Source organism: Mytilus trossulus, chromosome 3, assembly GCF_036588685.1.
Source record: "Mytilus trossulus isolate FHL-02 chromosome 3, PNRI_Mtr1.1.1.hap1, whole genome shotgun sequence".
Lineage (NCBI taxonomy): Eukaryota > Metazoa > Mollusca > Bivalvia > Mytilida > Mytilidae > Mytilus > Mytilus trossulus.
The window spans coordinates 45,182,686-45,199,187 of record NC_086375.1 but is presented as its reverse complement, the minus strand read 5'-3'; the positions used below and the strand labels follow the sequence as shown (position 1 = coordinate 45,199,187).

Genomic DNA, 16,502 nt, shown 5'->3' with positions numbered 1-16,502 from the left:
TTTATACATTTTCGATTGAAAAATGTCAAGTGTAGTTTGGGAATCCTTTGCTCATGATCCCTTACAGAAATAGTCAGATATAAAACTTCGTATTTAGGAAGGATCCAGGGCTTTGTAAAAATATACTTTAGTTTTGTTTGAATTTTTAAAATTAAAAATATAGTTTCGGTTAATCAAAGTACTAATTGTCTGTACTAAAATATATAAAGGATCCTATATTTAAATGTCTGGATGTAAGAAGAAATATGAATTCTGAATCATACTTACATTGTAACTGCGATTCTATTGTAATTTAATTGCTGTTATACTGGTCGGAATAAGATTTACACCTTTAATCATTTTCACCAGTAAAAGATAATTTTAGAGTAATATCTTGGTATATGAAAATAGGAACTTTTAATTTTTTTGCTAAATGTGGAAACGTTTTACATAATATAATTGTATTCACGTCGCCAGAGTCCTCGGGTGGGGGATCCACTCTTTTAGCCTTAGAGTGGATTTCACATCCACTCTTTCAGCCAAAGAGTGGATTTGTGGCAGGTTTTTCTCCCCACCTTTGCTATTCTTTGTCATTTATTCAATTGACATGATATTAGTTGATGTAATTTCGTAGTAATTATGTATTATTATTTCATATTAAATATGAATTTTTATGTCAAATGTTTTATTTGCAAAATGTATTTTTTGCATTTTATGATTTTGAATAAATGACCTTTTTTCGTCAGTTTAGTTTTTATATCATATAGCAAATCAAGCTCAGACTCTGGCTTGTGTATACGTAGTATGTTTATGGTATCTAGCTGTCTGTCTTAAATATATATACATACATTACAATTATATCAGCATGTATTACATTTATCCAATTTCGAATGTGAACAACAACTGAAGAATGCTTACTTATGACTTGATGGTTGTAATAACCTGAACAGGAAGTGAACTACGTCTACCTGAAACAACAGAAAGTTGAAACAAGGATGTTTTTTTAGATTGAGTTTTAATTAATCTTTTTTCACTTCCTGTACCTACCTAATGACCGACAATAACACAAAAGAATTGTTTTTTTAAAATTTGTTTGAAGAATAATATAAACATATAGGACACAAATGTGTTGTTTCATACTTAACCATGTATCTGATCTGACAGTTGTTGTTAGATGACTTTCATAAACTCTGAGGAAAAGTTTATACATTAAAGGCAGTAGTCAACAGCTGATCAAAAGTTATATATCAATTATAAGAAAACAAATCAGGGTTGAAACCTAAAACCGAGGACAACACATAAACTATAAGAGGAAAACATCAGAACACTGACCTGTGGAAAAAAAAACACAAAAATAATTTGAAACAGACTATTTGTTAACAGCTGCCATATTTCTACCTTTGTACAGGAACATTGCGGTTAAACCTGTTTTTATTGCTAGTCCAACCTCAATATGTCCAGCTCCTAATTTTCATGTGTCTCCCGTAAAAAAGTGTAAATTAATAAAACAAACGCTATTAAAAAAAACTCTCAAATAAATAAAAATATTACAATATGATATATACAATCCCTCACGATGTCTGATAATCAACTGACACTATAAGGGGTACCTTATTTTATTAGAATTTAAAACCCTATTCATCAAAGTATATATCTGTGAACAGAGAACGGACCAGCTTACCCTTCCGTAGCACCTGACATTATCCCAAGTTTTTGGTGGGGTTCGTGTTGCTTAGTATTTAGCTTTCTATGTTTTGTCCTCTGTACTGTTATTTGTCTGTTTGTCTTTTTATTTTTAGCCATAGCGTTGTCAGTTTATATATCCTATCTATGAGTCTGACTCTCCCTCTAGTATCTTTCGTCCCTCTTTTCTCTTACATAAAAACGGAAAAATAAAATCAGTATAGGTATAACAGTTGAGTGATAAAAATAAAATAGATATAAAAACATCAGTAAAATTAGAATAAAAAGTCAATGACGTACTAGAGAAAATAAACTAAAGATACTTTATTTAACAGGATAAAACCTTTACTCATGTCAAGTATTTCTTTATTTGAAACAAAGATAAATTCTGCACAATTTTTTGAAAAGCGCAAATAGGGGAACATCAATAGTGGTGCTACACCTAACAACTGATAAAAGTATTTCGGGCAGCATTTAAAAGTTCCATCTATACATATTGCGGACATATCATGGCAAAGGCATTCAAGATTGAGGTGTTTAGAAAAAAATAAGTTTGCCTTTCTCGCGAACATCTGTACTGACCTTTCGATATGAATCGCCAGTATTTACTGACCTGTGTTAAACTGTAAAACCAATTATAAGCAAGTATAAAATTGGCGAAAACGAAAGAATGAAAACATTAAAAATCGAAGGGAGCAGTAAAATTCAAATGTCGTTTTTGTTTAATTTAATAAAATAAAGATTGAATTTTAAAAGATTAGAAAGAAAAAACACGAATGGACGATTTTAAACTCATCATACTAGTTATCAAAGGTACCAGGATTATAATTTAGTACGCCATAAGCATTAAGTACTTCTTCAATACATTTTGAATTTCAAAAGAGTAAAACTTACTGTGAATGTGTTGACTGTTATAACCTGTACGTGTAGCGACTATCTCATTTAAAAAACAGAAAATATTCAAAACTGAAAATTATACTGATCGAACTTCCTGTATTCACTTATGCAAATGTTGAAATTGACATAGCAACACTTCAAGATAAAAACTATGCAACATTTCAAAGTCAATGAATCTTGTTCTGAAATGTACCATTAAACTGCAAGTGTATACCACATATAATGAAATATAATCAAATATTCCCCTTAAACTACTCTAACTTGTAACTTTTCAGAGGTTTCAAAATCACTGAGCCACAACTAAAATAGGGTTTGGGCTATAATCCCCATGGAGATAGGATGAAACCAAATAATCTACCTGGACATGAGATGTCCCTATGCTTAATCGAATGCATACCAAATTTTAATGTACCATTATTGATTCATCTGAAACTGACATAATCATTAACTTTAACAAGCAACTTTGCAAAACTTTAAAGTCCATAAACAGCGACGTAGAGGGATTGGACCAAATAACCTACACGACCAATACCAGGAACATATTTCCATAGCTGTATTTGACAAAAAAACATTGATCTATTGGAGCCTTCATTCTCTCATTTGGCCTGTTTTACTTATGTGACTCGTATGTTTTTTGTATTGGAAATGCGTTTCTAGCGTACACAATTAAAAGCATGGTATATTTGATGAGTTTGATTAGACTCTGAATTGGCTAGAGTCAAATTAAGGTGTAACTTATTTTTTAACAGGCACTTCTGTCAACTTTAGCTAAGATATGACGTATGGCAACCATTAATGATGTTATTTTTGGAAAAGATATAAGAATTAGCTCTTTTTCTTTTAGCTCTTTTTTTTTAAATCTTGATTATTAAGTTATCATTCAAACCAAAGGTAAAAATAAACATATGATAAAATCCTAAATGAAAAAGAATTTACTGTTTAATAATGGCAACACTATATACCCTTTATCAGGCAGGTAGCAGAACAAGTGACACGATTTTGCTTAAACTTCAATCCTCTTTTTTTTACCCTTTTCCTTTTCACTCTAAGGTAACATGGAAAAAGGTAAATAAAAATATATAATATTTTTTTATAAAGGAAATGGACTTTTTTTAACAGCAAAACTAAAAATATGTCAATACCATCTAAAAGATTGTTCACATCAACTGACAACTAGCTCAAAGTTTTTAGCCCGATAGTATTAAATAGCGTCCTCCTACACTTTAAAATCAGAGATTTCACTTAGATGGAAATATAGCTCTGAATATTGCACTTCTGCTGTTAAAACATACAATGAATTCAAAATTTTGTTAACAATTACAGCTTGGAATGGAAAATCTAACCTTTGAATATCTTAAAGTTGTAAGTTATAAATAAATGTTGTCCTAAAAACCCACCCTCCTCCCCCTTTATTGTGTTGAGTTTTTTCTGAGAATTCGATTGCAACAATTACAACTGTATGTATATTGATAAAACTCAAAAGGCATTTCTCTATGATATGACACACGAGTTCCAGTGGTAGGTAAAAACAATATTCTATGAATATTAACCATCTTCTCAAGTGGTGTGTCTTGTGAAACAACTATTTTTACAAAGTGCAACCCCAAAGGAACGTACAATTACACCAGACATCCACAGACAATTTTGTTCTCGCCATTAAAATAAGCATAGTCACAATATTTGATATTTAATCCTCCTAAGGTTGTCAGAGCACTTATCAAAAGACAAGAATCATATGCGGTTGAACGTTCACTGGATGCAGATAACAATATTGTGCGATATAGGAAACGCATGCATTTTATGAACATTGAGGCGTTCAGTAGCGGTTTTCAGGAATCGTATTTTTACATATGAATGCACAGTATAATCGACATTTAAACAAAACACCAAACGTATACACGTTGATAGGGAACGGTCTGAACTTGCTATGCAGTGTTAACTTTTGCTGTGTATTGAAGGTTTAACTGTGCGTTGCGATATTATAATAGCAAATGTATTTGAACAGAAACAGGATTTAAATGGTGTACGCTTGTGATAACATGACATTTTTATCTGACCTTAGGTTCAAAGTTAAGAATTTAGTCATAAATCCTTGTTTCGGTTTCCTGTAAAATGTATTTTGGACCAATGTTCTTGATTACCTGGACATACTCTATCTGAATGATCATGTATTTGTGTTTTTTTTTAATGAGAACAAATACTTGCCCGACTTTCTTCATTTTTTCATAGCTAAAAAAAATCCAGGCATGCTTTTTTATTAGACATTTTAAACCTTGTTATAAGTGTTCTATCGCCCATAACAAATTTCAAATCGGACATAAATTGTCGACTAAGTAATCATCAGTATTGTTAAATTCTCCAATAAAGATTTAAGGGACGGACGTTTATTCAATCTAACGTGTCTACTTAATGACGTATATAGAGCATTATACCAACATTTCAATAAAGTTCTTCTTTGTACAAGATACCATTCTATCTACCAAAACTCTATACGTATACATTCACCCATTGCATTGTTTTACAATTAAGCAATACCTTCCATTTTAAATCCATGATTTCTCTCATCAAACAGATAAAATTATTAGAGTGTATACTTGTAAGTTTTGTGCGAAATACGTTATATTCGGGAATAAAGAAGTTCGGACAATAACCAGATTCAATCCAATCAAACAGCCTTCCTAGACACATCTCCAAGCATTCAAGAAGACACTCTGGACGCCAAGTATTTGAATCTGTTTCCTCTGACATCCAGAATATCAACATCTTCATGACATACGACGATACAATATCTTCACCAGGGAATCGTGGTTCTATGTATTCTTTTAGTATTATCTTAAGTAGGATATAACATTGTTTTTGACAGTCACTAAGAGATTCTGTTAGAATCTTTTCCATGGCCCCATAACCTAGTCTAAACTCAACCTCTGTAAATTCATCAGAAGAAATTTTTGAAGGCAGACTTATTACATGACAACCTTGTTCTAAAGCTTTTACTATAGTGCTTTGTGATGGCCATGTTTTTCGTGTTCGTTTTGCCCATTTTTGCAACACTGGAGGTAGTGTTTTACATTTGAAAGCATCCATGATATCAACATCAAATATCCAAAAATATGTCTGTTTAAATGCTGGTCCATATGGTATCCAGTGTGGCAGGAATCGATTAATAAAAGGGAAGGAAGTTAAACCACTCTTCGCCCTCTGTTCATTAATATTTCGGCAAGACAAGCATTTGTATCCTTTGATATCTACAAGATTCCATTCAGCATCTGTAACTTGTTTAGTCAGTCCATTTACCCTTACAAAAGGAAAAGAAGTTGAATCTGACGGCACATATTTTCCCACGAAAGCAACTTTTTGGTAGGCTCGTAGCCAACAGCATCCCGGTGGTATATCATTATCCTCTGTAAAAATAACTAGTTCCATGGTACACGAATTGTTCATTGTCATTTCAGGGCTTGAATTAACAGATATGTTATCCAATATTATATCAACATCTGATGTGGACATAGAAAGACTATCAGCATAGCTGCCAGTCACTCTTCCCCAGGGTCCACATAATCGTTCATATATCCCATGGTAAATGTCAATCAGTTTCAATTTTAAAGGTGGTGTTGCTATTATCTTTGCAATAAACTCGCTAACCTTTATTGATATGTTTGGTTCTTGTTCTTTCGTCTCCATATACTTGTCCTTTGTAATAGTGCTTTCTTTTGATAACAGAGAGCCCATACTAGAACTGTAAATAAATCATCAATATTGTTGTATATTAAATATATATCAACCCAATCGAACAGCCTTGATGCTAGTATTTAGTTAAGCTACGATTTCGAGCTCGTAGAGGATGATATATTTTCCTTTAAAATGTGTCAAAACATGTCAAGATTCCCTTTCTCAAATATTATTCGAAAATTTTACGAAAGGTTAAAAGGATTTATATGATTTTATTTTGGTTTTAGCCAGAAAGGAAATATGGATATACACAAACATTTTCCTCTTAATCTTTCCACTTTAACCTTAAGGAAGAAACTTATTTCTTAATAACGAATGATATAATTTCCGTGAGATCAAAACGTATCACCGGGAAATCGTAAAGATAACAAAAAATATCAGACAAATTCAAGAAACATTTAAGAAAAATTCAAATCGGAAAGTCCCTTATCAAATGGCAAAAATGAAACAAAAGAGTAAATTTTCTATCCTTCCTCCATGTGACCAAATCCGTACGGGCTACTTTCTATCTTAGTGTTATTACATTGACAAAATATTATGAATTTGAAAACTCCGAACATTGTTTTGTATAGATATATGCCAGTTTCGAAGCACTGACTGCTGAAAGAGTGGCACCATGTGGACCTTAAAGAACACCCTTGTCTTTTTTATATCAAATAATCTATATCATCACCATGAAAATTAACCAATATGCCAAATAATATATGTCGTAAAATTTCATTTCAAAGCACACGACTCTCCCTTGGTTCTATCTAGAATATTTGTGTTCTGTGGGAGATAATTAAATTGATTTCATCTGTTTTAACTGGACATCTAACAAGGTAATAAAGACTTGTGCATACCGAAACATTGACTTCTGTGGGGGGAGGGGGTATGGTACAATAAAGTCATCAGGCATGTTCACCTTTTTGAATGACGTCACAATAGGAAAATTTAGAAGAAACAATAGATTTTAACGTCATAAAACATTTCGACTAATCATTTGCCGAGAACAGATATTTCACTAGTGAGGAAAAATGTTTTTCCCACACCGATCAAAAAATGTGAAAATAGCACAAAATAAGAGAAAATTCATATTATCACTGAAAATGAACAAATATAAAAATATTATTGGTTCTAAGTAATTTTGTGTTGTCTTTAGATAGTTTATGGTGTACAATTTGTCACTCACCGCTTTTTTTCTGTTTGACAATGTGTTTTCAAGTCTTCTTCAATGAATTATTGTCCATTGTGTACTTCATTTTTTTTTATACTGTACTGTACTTGATATCTGTTATTTTTCTGTACATGATCAGACAGGATGCTCGATCATTCAACCATCATATTCAAGTTAGTCACTAAAAATGGATCTCGATATGAAATATTTTGGTATCAAATTAATTTGGTAATTTTTACAAACTAAAAGATAATTGACAATGTTCCATTTTTATTTCATCTCCAAGGGTAAAAATAAAAAAAATATTCTCAACTTATTAAACGAAGCAATTAAGGACAAAACTCTGTGTTAGGAATCAATTACAAGTTTGGCTTCCTCGATTAATTTGTCGATTTTTATTGGTTGATAATTTCTTGAACAGTTTCAATCAACTATATTTTCGATTTTGTCAGATCTGTAGTAGATAGACATTGTTTTAAAATACCAATAAATTTCACCTATATACCTACATCATTAAGTCAAGCAAACTTCGACAATAACTCACCTTCGGTGCTGTCATAGTGAAAATAAATGTGAATTGTGGCTGCGACAACTAAGCACGTGTGTATACATAAACATATACTGTAAAAAGTTTAAAAATATTTTGTCAAAGATTATATTTAGAACCAATCCGCGATGGTGACCATTCAGCGTTATGTAACTTTGATTTTAGTAATGTTTTTTACTAACTCTATGTGTGCTGTTTGGGTTTCAGGACCACATACTTGTAAAGGAATTCTATATAGTGTGAATACAAAAAGCATTAAAGAAAGACGGAAGATACCAAAGGGATACTTTAACTTATAAGGCTATGACGAGGTAAAAACGGAAGACGAAATAAATACAATCAACAGTCGATTTAAGACAAATTCGAAAACTAAAAACTGAGCGACAGTTAAGTAACAAGCAAGCTAGCCAAATATATAACCTTTACTTACACACTCAATGCATTTTGCTGTAATGATAATATCTTCAACTCATTGTCAGTCTTATCACATCACCTATTTTTATTTGGACATTATACAGTGCGGTGCCAATTACTAACAAGGTGGTCTTTTTTATATTGATTTCGTTTGTAAATACTGCAGCTATAAATTGTTTCAGTTATAGTTATAAAAATGCTAATACTCATATGAATTTTCTATCATCCCTTCATGAGCATCTAATTTTGAAGATAATTGACTTGACATTGAAAGGCATGGCAGGAAATTTTACTTTTTAACTATATTTTGATAATAAAGACAACAGAAAGTATTTCTATAGATGCAGAATAAACTACGTTATTGTCTTTTAACCGATACTTAAAAATAATCATCAAGACTTTATTTAGATGGTTTCAAAATCCACCTTTGTCATGGTGTATATGTATTATAGAAATCTAGAACAAGGTATATGTGTTCTGTCACACATCTGATCTCACTCTGTTTTCAGTTTGATGTCTAAGAGTATGATTTTGTAGTGGATTTTCATAATCATTCAGTTTAAGTGTTGTATGAATGTAAAAATTTAGAGAAACTTGAGATCTTGATGACAATTGTTTTGTTACTTACATAGTCCAATATGTATACTAAGATTATAATACAAGGACATTCTTGTGAATATCTAACAGATGGAAGATATCTGTTTAAGTGTTGCCAGAAAAACACTCCCGATAACACAGTTCTTTTCCAATTTGAAATTAAATCCCAAACAAACATGCATCTGTCTATTTTTTATAATGATATAGCTCAAAACAACTATATATATGAGTATTATTTACCAAATCTCTTTTGCATAACACATATTCTCTACAACAAAATGTATTCGGAGTAACATTACGGTTGTAACTAGAGAAGAAGGAATTGGTAACCTTTTCCGAGCATCAGAGTTTTTCACAAATGTTTCTTTAGTTAAAAGTGTAGTGAATATAATAACCAGTGGAGATCAAGGATTTTTCCAAAGAGTGAAATAAGGGGACGGACTGAAAATCAAGCCTTCTCGATAAGAAACTTTATAGATTCAGAACAGATATTCATTTTAAGAAATCATTTTAATTATCTTTCACTTTTTTAAGAATAGATCATTTTACAATATAGTGTTAATTTAAGCTGTAGTATTAAAACACGGATCCACAAAGGCTCATATTTCGCTTAAAACAGACTATGATAATGTTTGTGAATATGTAGAAAAGAAAGATCCTAAAACTAAAATGTTTGTGCTGTCAACGTATCTGATTTGATATGTGTGCGAAGTATTTGTTTTCCCTCTCGTGTAAAGGTGGTGTAAAATAAATAAAAAGGGTTGTGGTAATCTTCAACAATCTTGCATACTATTAGTCTTTACATTAACAACGTCATTAATCTAATGGGGCGTATTTATTTATATATTCAAATTCGACATGAAACAATCTACATTTGTATATTTAAAGATAGACATTATACATAAATTAAATTAATTGAATTCAGCATAAGTCTACATTGGAAATCCACATTATAAGCGTCCGCTTCTGTATGGAATTTTAATTGCCACCCAACTGAAGAGTTTTCTTAGAGTAAACAAAGAAACACCCGAGACCTTTAAATAAATCTATGATATATCATCATTCATTGTCTGTCGCCTGAAATTATAATTAAGAGCCTAATATTTAAACTAAAGCTATGATCAGTAGGACAAGGACATTTTCTTTAACTTATACTTTACTGAGCTAATGGAAATTCACTTTTTTATCAAGTGTCGTCAGTACAACACACCTGGTTACAAAATGGTACATAATGAAACCTTTGCTCAAATCAGGATTAAAACACCCATACGCTCATGATTCAGGCTGTCATTTTTCTATTTTTAAGACAGATATGAAAGACAATTTTCAGCTACTGTTAACTATATAATCATCGGATAATATATACCCAAAAAATTTTCAAAGGAGTAACAAGGTCCGTATCATACGTGGAGCAAACACAACTAATCCTTACAGAGCATATAAGTTGGTCAAAAGTGTGTGTAGTGTTTTTATATTCTCAGTGTTATGTTCAATAAGAGGGAAAGCTGACAAAAATCAAGAACTACTTTGTTTTTAAATCTTGTACGGATATATAATTACTTACATCTAAGTCATTTGAATTTGTGTGGACAGCTTTGGATTTGGCGATCATACTACAACTCCTTTGTTTTATTTGGATATTTGCAACAAGGTAACGAAATCAAATATTTATCAGAAAAATAAAGCAAAATTAATCAAAATAAAAATCAATATAAAAACATCTTTAATTATAGTAAGGTGTAAGTGTAAGAGTTAGCTCCATTGGAGGTATCACTGTGACTGTTCCGCTATAAAGATGATGTTCTCTCACTAATTAATACAAAAAAAATTGACTATATTGAACGAACAGGTTTTGCCGTGATGAATATTCTAGATCGTAACTTTCCAATTATAAACATTAATTTGTACATAAGCAAACTTCAAGTATTATAGTTAAGTGCGTTTATTTGCATAACGATATAAACGATGCCCAGTATGAATGTCTAATTGTCCATTCCTTATAACAACTTCTTTTGTTCAGACATACATATGTAGGTGGTATAAATAATCTTAAATTTATATAGTTCTTCAAAAATATAGTAGGGTGTGCCATTCAAAGTCTTAAATAAAACATAACACATAATTGGAAAATCCCAAGACCATAGCCTGGATAATTTCAATAAATTAGGCTTACCTTTCGCTCTACATGTATGTATTTAATAGTATTTTAACGCGCGGTGTTTTCATTTCAATACTTTGTTTCTTTTGTCTTGGGTTAAATGTATTCATCGTTTATTCTTTTCATTACAAGCAAGTTTCAGTCATTTAAATGAACTTAGGATTATACAATATTTCTTACTGCCAAGCATACATTTTTGTACTTTCAGTTTCACTTTTAACATTCAAGCATTTAAATATAATAATGAAAGAAACTTTTATAAGCGAGTAAGTATGTTTAATTTATAGATTTTTGTAATTCAAATCATATATGATTTCATAAGAAAAAAGTTAAAAAAGAAACCAAGGATTGAAAATGGTAATATTTACCCAAAATATGAATCGAGACTTTGAAAAAGAAATACCCTGATCATCCACAAACTAACAATAATACATATCTTACTTTTGTGTGTGTGCACTCATACACCTGTCAAATAGTATGTAAGGGAAATCGTACTTCTGTTCAGCATGAATTTAAATTGGAAAATCCAATTAAGTTATATATTAGGCCAGCTGTCGAGTATTAAATACGGATACTATGCAATAACACATACTATGTTATTTACATTTTCTCAATAGTACTTCAAGGGAAATATGATTCGCCACATCCGTTGTATTGAAATTAAGCACATAAGGTCAATAACTGTATTATAGAACACATATATTATTCATATGTCCCATCTACAGTAAAAACTTGCAGGGACTCAATCAAAATTAATGGCAAAATCAAAAGCTTAAACACATCAAACGAGTGGATTACAACTGTCATATTCCTAGAAAATGCTTATCATCAGAAAATTGGTGAATTATACTTGGTTTTATAGCCAGCTAACCTCTCACTTGTATGACAGTCGCATAAAATTCCATTATCTTGATAACAATTGTGAACAAAACAAACAGACATAATAGGTTAATATGTAAAAAATAGGAGTACATGATTGTGTTATACATGTTATAATTAGCCTTTAAATTATTGTTGTTACCAACACTTCATCGTTCACAGATTGTCTGAGTGGGGCATTGTGTCCTATGAACCCATAATCTTAAAACATGCATCTATCTTTGTTTGTATTTAAAGTCTCTGCGTTCATGCTTTAAATCAAACTGCAAAATCACATCCTTCATATACGAAGTGTTTTAGTGCAATTGTATACCAGTAAATTACTTCTTGATTTACGTTGCTTACTTTTTTTCTTTTTTTTATGTTTGGGCGTCACTTGTGAGTCTTATATATATATAAAAAAAAAGAGCTTCTTGTGATAATTAATAACATGTCAAGTAATATTTCAAAGACCCTCTTCAAATGTTCATACGTATATCGGTATGTTTTAGATTTAGATTTTACAATTGTTTCTCAAATATTGGCGTAATTGTCTTCCAACTTCTTATATTTTTTTTTTACACCAATCTTTAAATAAAAAAAAATGAATGCACAGTGTCCGATATCCTTTATAAGTGGATGACTGATAAGTTGGTGTGTGTATATGTAATGCAGTTAGTTATCAAAGGTACCAGGCTTATATTTTAATACGCAATAGTTACATTAGATGTATGTTTCATTATAATACGTTATTCTGATTGGCTAACTGGTAGTCTTGTGATATTCCTTAATCAATTGCATTACACAATGCAACTTTTCATTCATGATGACACGAGGTCCCACAATAAAGTGCACATGTAAATGAAATAAAAACTTGATAAAAAGCGTGTTTTCATGATCATATAGGTAAAAGTGTAATTATAAGTATTGAATGCCTTTTTTTGTAACTTTATAGGGTTGTAAAAGCGTTGACCGTGCGCACATTTTTAGTATGATGCGCTTACGCGCTTCATACAAAATGTACTCCGGTCAACGCTTTTTCACCCCAATAAATTTACAAAAAAGAGCATTCAATTCCTAAAAACATGCGTTTCGTCTACATAAGACTTACCAGTGATGCTCATATCATCATAGTTTAAAATTCATACAACTTATTGCAAATAAATTGAATCTTCTTTGAATTAGCCAAAAAAACACCACTCAGTAATTCATCGGTTTGCATATATCGATACACCCTTTCTGGTTTGCCTGCATACTTCAACTAAGAGTACCTTATTACATTGTTTTTGTAAAAATAGTGAAATTTTGGTGACAAGTCATTATCATGATTATTGAGATATCAATGTATGTTCATTAATAGTTTTATATTTGACGTTTCCTTCAAAATTAACTTCTTTTACTGAATTTCATACGGCTGTATCCTTTAAAAGTAATTTGATATCATATTAAAAACCTATTCATAGAGGTTTTTTTATATCCTTTATTTGCCTGAAATTAAACCTAATTTCTCAAAAAAGACAAGTTAGACTGATAAATTGGTTTTAATAAAAGTTCAACTGACATTATGTTCTTATTCGAGCATAAATTATTTAGTCAATTAACTCAACACATATGTATACTAAAGGAATGTGCTCTCCATGTGAGTAGCACACTTTTATACTTTATTCATTCTCAAACATCAAAACCATTTATCAAAATATTCTTTTAAATGTTCTACATCTATAATAACTAATCCCAGACAAATATTTCACACAAATTTCACCAATACACAGTCCGTATCGGAACTCCATCCAAAGCAATTCAAAATCTACGACAATCTACAAAACACAATACATACATTATTATTACAAATTATCATGTTAAATCATTAAACTGAATTACTAAAATCTATCAAATTGGTGGGGTGGGTATATGTATAACGAAAAAAAAAGTATGCTATTCAGAAAGGCAAAACATCGAATAACTTGTTATCGAAATATCTGTTATTTATAATACAATTCTGCACGAGAGTCACGATCCTACCCTCATGTATACTGGTAGGATACCATTTCGATATACTATAGCCAATCAAATCATACAATAGCAAACCAGGTATGCAACCATGTGCTCGTCAACGCGTGTTGAACATAAACAAACACAGACATGTGCTTCCGATACTATTAATAAATATGTGTCAGATGACATTTATTTGAGGTGGAGGAACAACACATAGTTTTTCTTTACCATGTATATCATCAATTGCAACCTCATGTCTTTTTTGTAATAAAAACTCGAGTGTGAGGTATAGCTGCACGCTACGAGATTAATATCAACTCAGAATAATAGTTTCATTTTGTAACCTATTTATAAAATAGGCTAAGAATAGATGAAAGGGTTTTTGGTTGCTCTGTTTTTAGTTTTCTATGTAGTGTATTATGCATATGTTTGTCTTCTCATCGTATTTCGGGTTTTTTTTCTTTTTGCCATTGCTTTGTCTTTTACTTCAACTTGTTGATGAGCTTTTCATTCTTTGAACATGTGTCGTAATTTATAAGCCTTGTATCTTTGATGATTAAAAAAATGTTTATAAGTTAAAATGCATATCTAAACCTTACAAATAGAATATCATCAAATATGTCTTGTATATGGTACAGAAAAGGCCAAAAAGAGGCAGTGAAGCAGACGAATCAAGTATGTTTGTCCCTATTATTCCCTTTTTTAAATATACTTTTTCAGTATTAACATCCATTAATATAGCTAAAATGGATAACATTAGTTAACCATTATTGTAACGTATTTGCGATGGTTCAATTAACTATATGTATATTTATATTTAGAAGACGAAATTATTCTGTTCATTAGCCAAACAAAGGGCAGATCAACTAGAGCTTTGCATAATGCAGAGTGTTTAAACCTTTACTGCATGTCAAGATATGAGAATTTTGTTTTCCTTTACATTTTCTTCAATAAACTCACCATAGATACCAGTATTGAAATTTTGTATTTACGCCAATAAATTTACAAAAAAGAGCATTCAATTCCTAAAAACATGCGTTTCGTCTACATAAGACTTACCAGTGATGCTCATATCATCATAGTTTAAAATTCATACAACTTATTGCAAATAAATTGAATCTTCTTTGAATTAGCCAAAAAAACACCACTCAGTAATTCATCGGTTTGCATATATCGATACACCCTTTCTGGTTTGCCTGCATACTTCAACTAAGAGTACCTTATTACATTGTTTTTGTAAAAATAGTGAAATTTTGGTGACAAGTCATTATCATGATTATTGAGATATCAATGTATGTTCATTAATAGTTTTATATTTGACGTTTCCTTCAAAATTAACTTCTTTTACTGAATTTCATACGGCTGTATCCTTTAAAAGTAATTTGATATCATATTAAAAACCTATTCATAGAGGTTTTTTTATATCCTTTATTTGCCTGAAATTAAACCTAATTTCTCAAAAAAGACAAGTTAGACTGATAAATTGGTTTTAATAAAAGTTCAACTGACATTATGTTCTTATTCGAGCATAAATTATTTAGTCAATTAACTCAACACATATGTATACTAAAGGAATGTGCTCTCCATGTGAGTAGCACACTTTTATACTTTATTCATTCTCAAACATCAAAACCATTTATCAAAATATTCTTTTAAATGTTCTACATCTATAATAACTAATCCCAGACAAATATTTCACACAAATTTCACCAATACACAGTCCGTATCGGAACTCCATCCAAAGCAATTCAAAATCTACGACAATCTACAAAACACAATACATACATTATTATTACAAATTATCATGTTAAATCATTAAACTGAATTACTAAAATCTATCAAATTGGTGGGGTGGGTATATGTATAACGAAAAAAAAAGTATGCTATTCAGAAAGGCAAAACATCGAATAACTTGTTATCGAAATATCTGTTATTTATAATACAATTCTGCACGAGAGTCACGATCCTACCCTCATGTATACTGGTAGGATACCATTTCGATATACTATAGCCAATCAAATCATACAATAGCAAACCAGGTATGCAACCATGTGCTCGTCAACGCGTGTTGAACATAAACAAACACAGACATGTGCTTCCGATACTATTAATAAATATGTGTCAGATGACATTTATTTGAGGTGGAGGAACAACACATAGTTTTTCTTTACCATGTATATCATCAATTGCAACCTCATGTCTTTTTTGTAATAAAAACTCGAGTGTGAGGTATAGCTGCACGCTACGAGATTAATATCAACTCAGAATAATAGTTTCATTTTGTAACCTATTTATAAAATAGGCTAAGAATAGATGAAAGGGTTTTTGGTTGCTCTGTTTTTAGTTTTCTATGTAGTGTATTATGCATATGTTTGTCTTCTCATCGTATTTCGGGTTTTTTTTCTTTTTGCCATTGCTTTGTCTTTTACTTCAACTTGTTGATGAGCTTTTCATTCTTTGAACATGTGTCGTAATTTATAAGCCTTGTA

At 30.9% G+C, this 16,502-nt stretch overlaps 2 protein-coding genes across 6 annotated transcripts in view; one reads left to right on the top strand and one right to left on the bottom strand.

Moving 5' to 3' along the window:
- LOC134711600 (stimulator of interferon genes protein-like) overlaps positions 1-16,502 on the top strand; it is a 135,848-nt gene that overhangs the window by 91,234 nt on the left and 28,112 nt on the right. The window lies entirely within an intron of this gene.
- On the bottom strand, positions 4,943-11,721 carry LOC134709468 (uncharacterized). Of its 2 annotated transcripts, XM_063569624.1 has the most exons (3): positions 11,602-11,721; positions 7,460-7,625; positions 4,943-6,295 (listed from the first exon to the last, which is right to left on the bottom strand). In XM_063569624.1, exon 3 carries the CDS (start codon positions 6,286-6,288, stop codon positions 5,047-5,049), a length of 1,242 nt encoding a protein of 413 aa, XP_063425694.1. In that variant the 5' UTR covers positions 6,289-6,295; positions 7,460-7,625; positions 11,602-11,721; the 3' UTR covers positions 4,943-5,046. The 2 variants fall into 2 exon arrangements, with proteins under 2 accessions (XP_063425694.1, XP_063425693.1); XM_063569623.1 differs by lacking the exon at positions 7,460-7,625.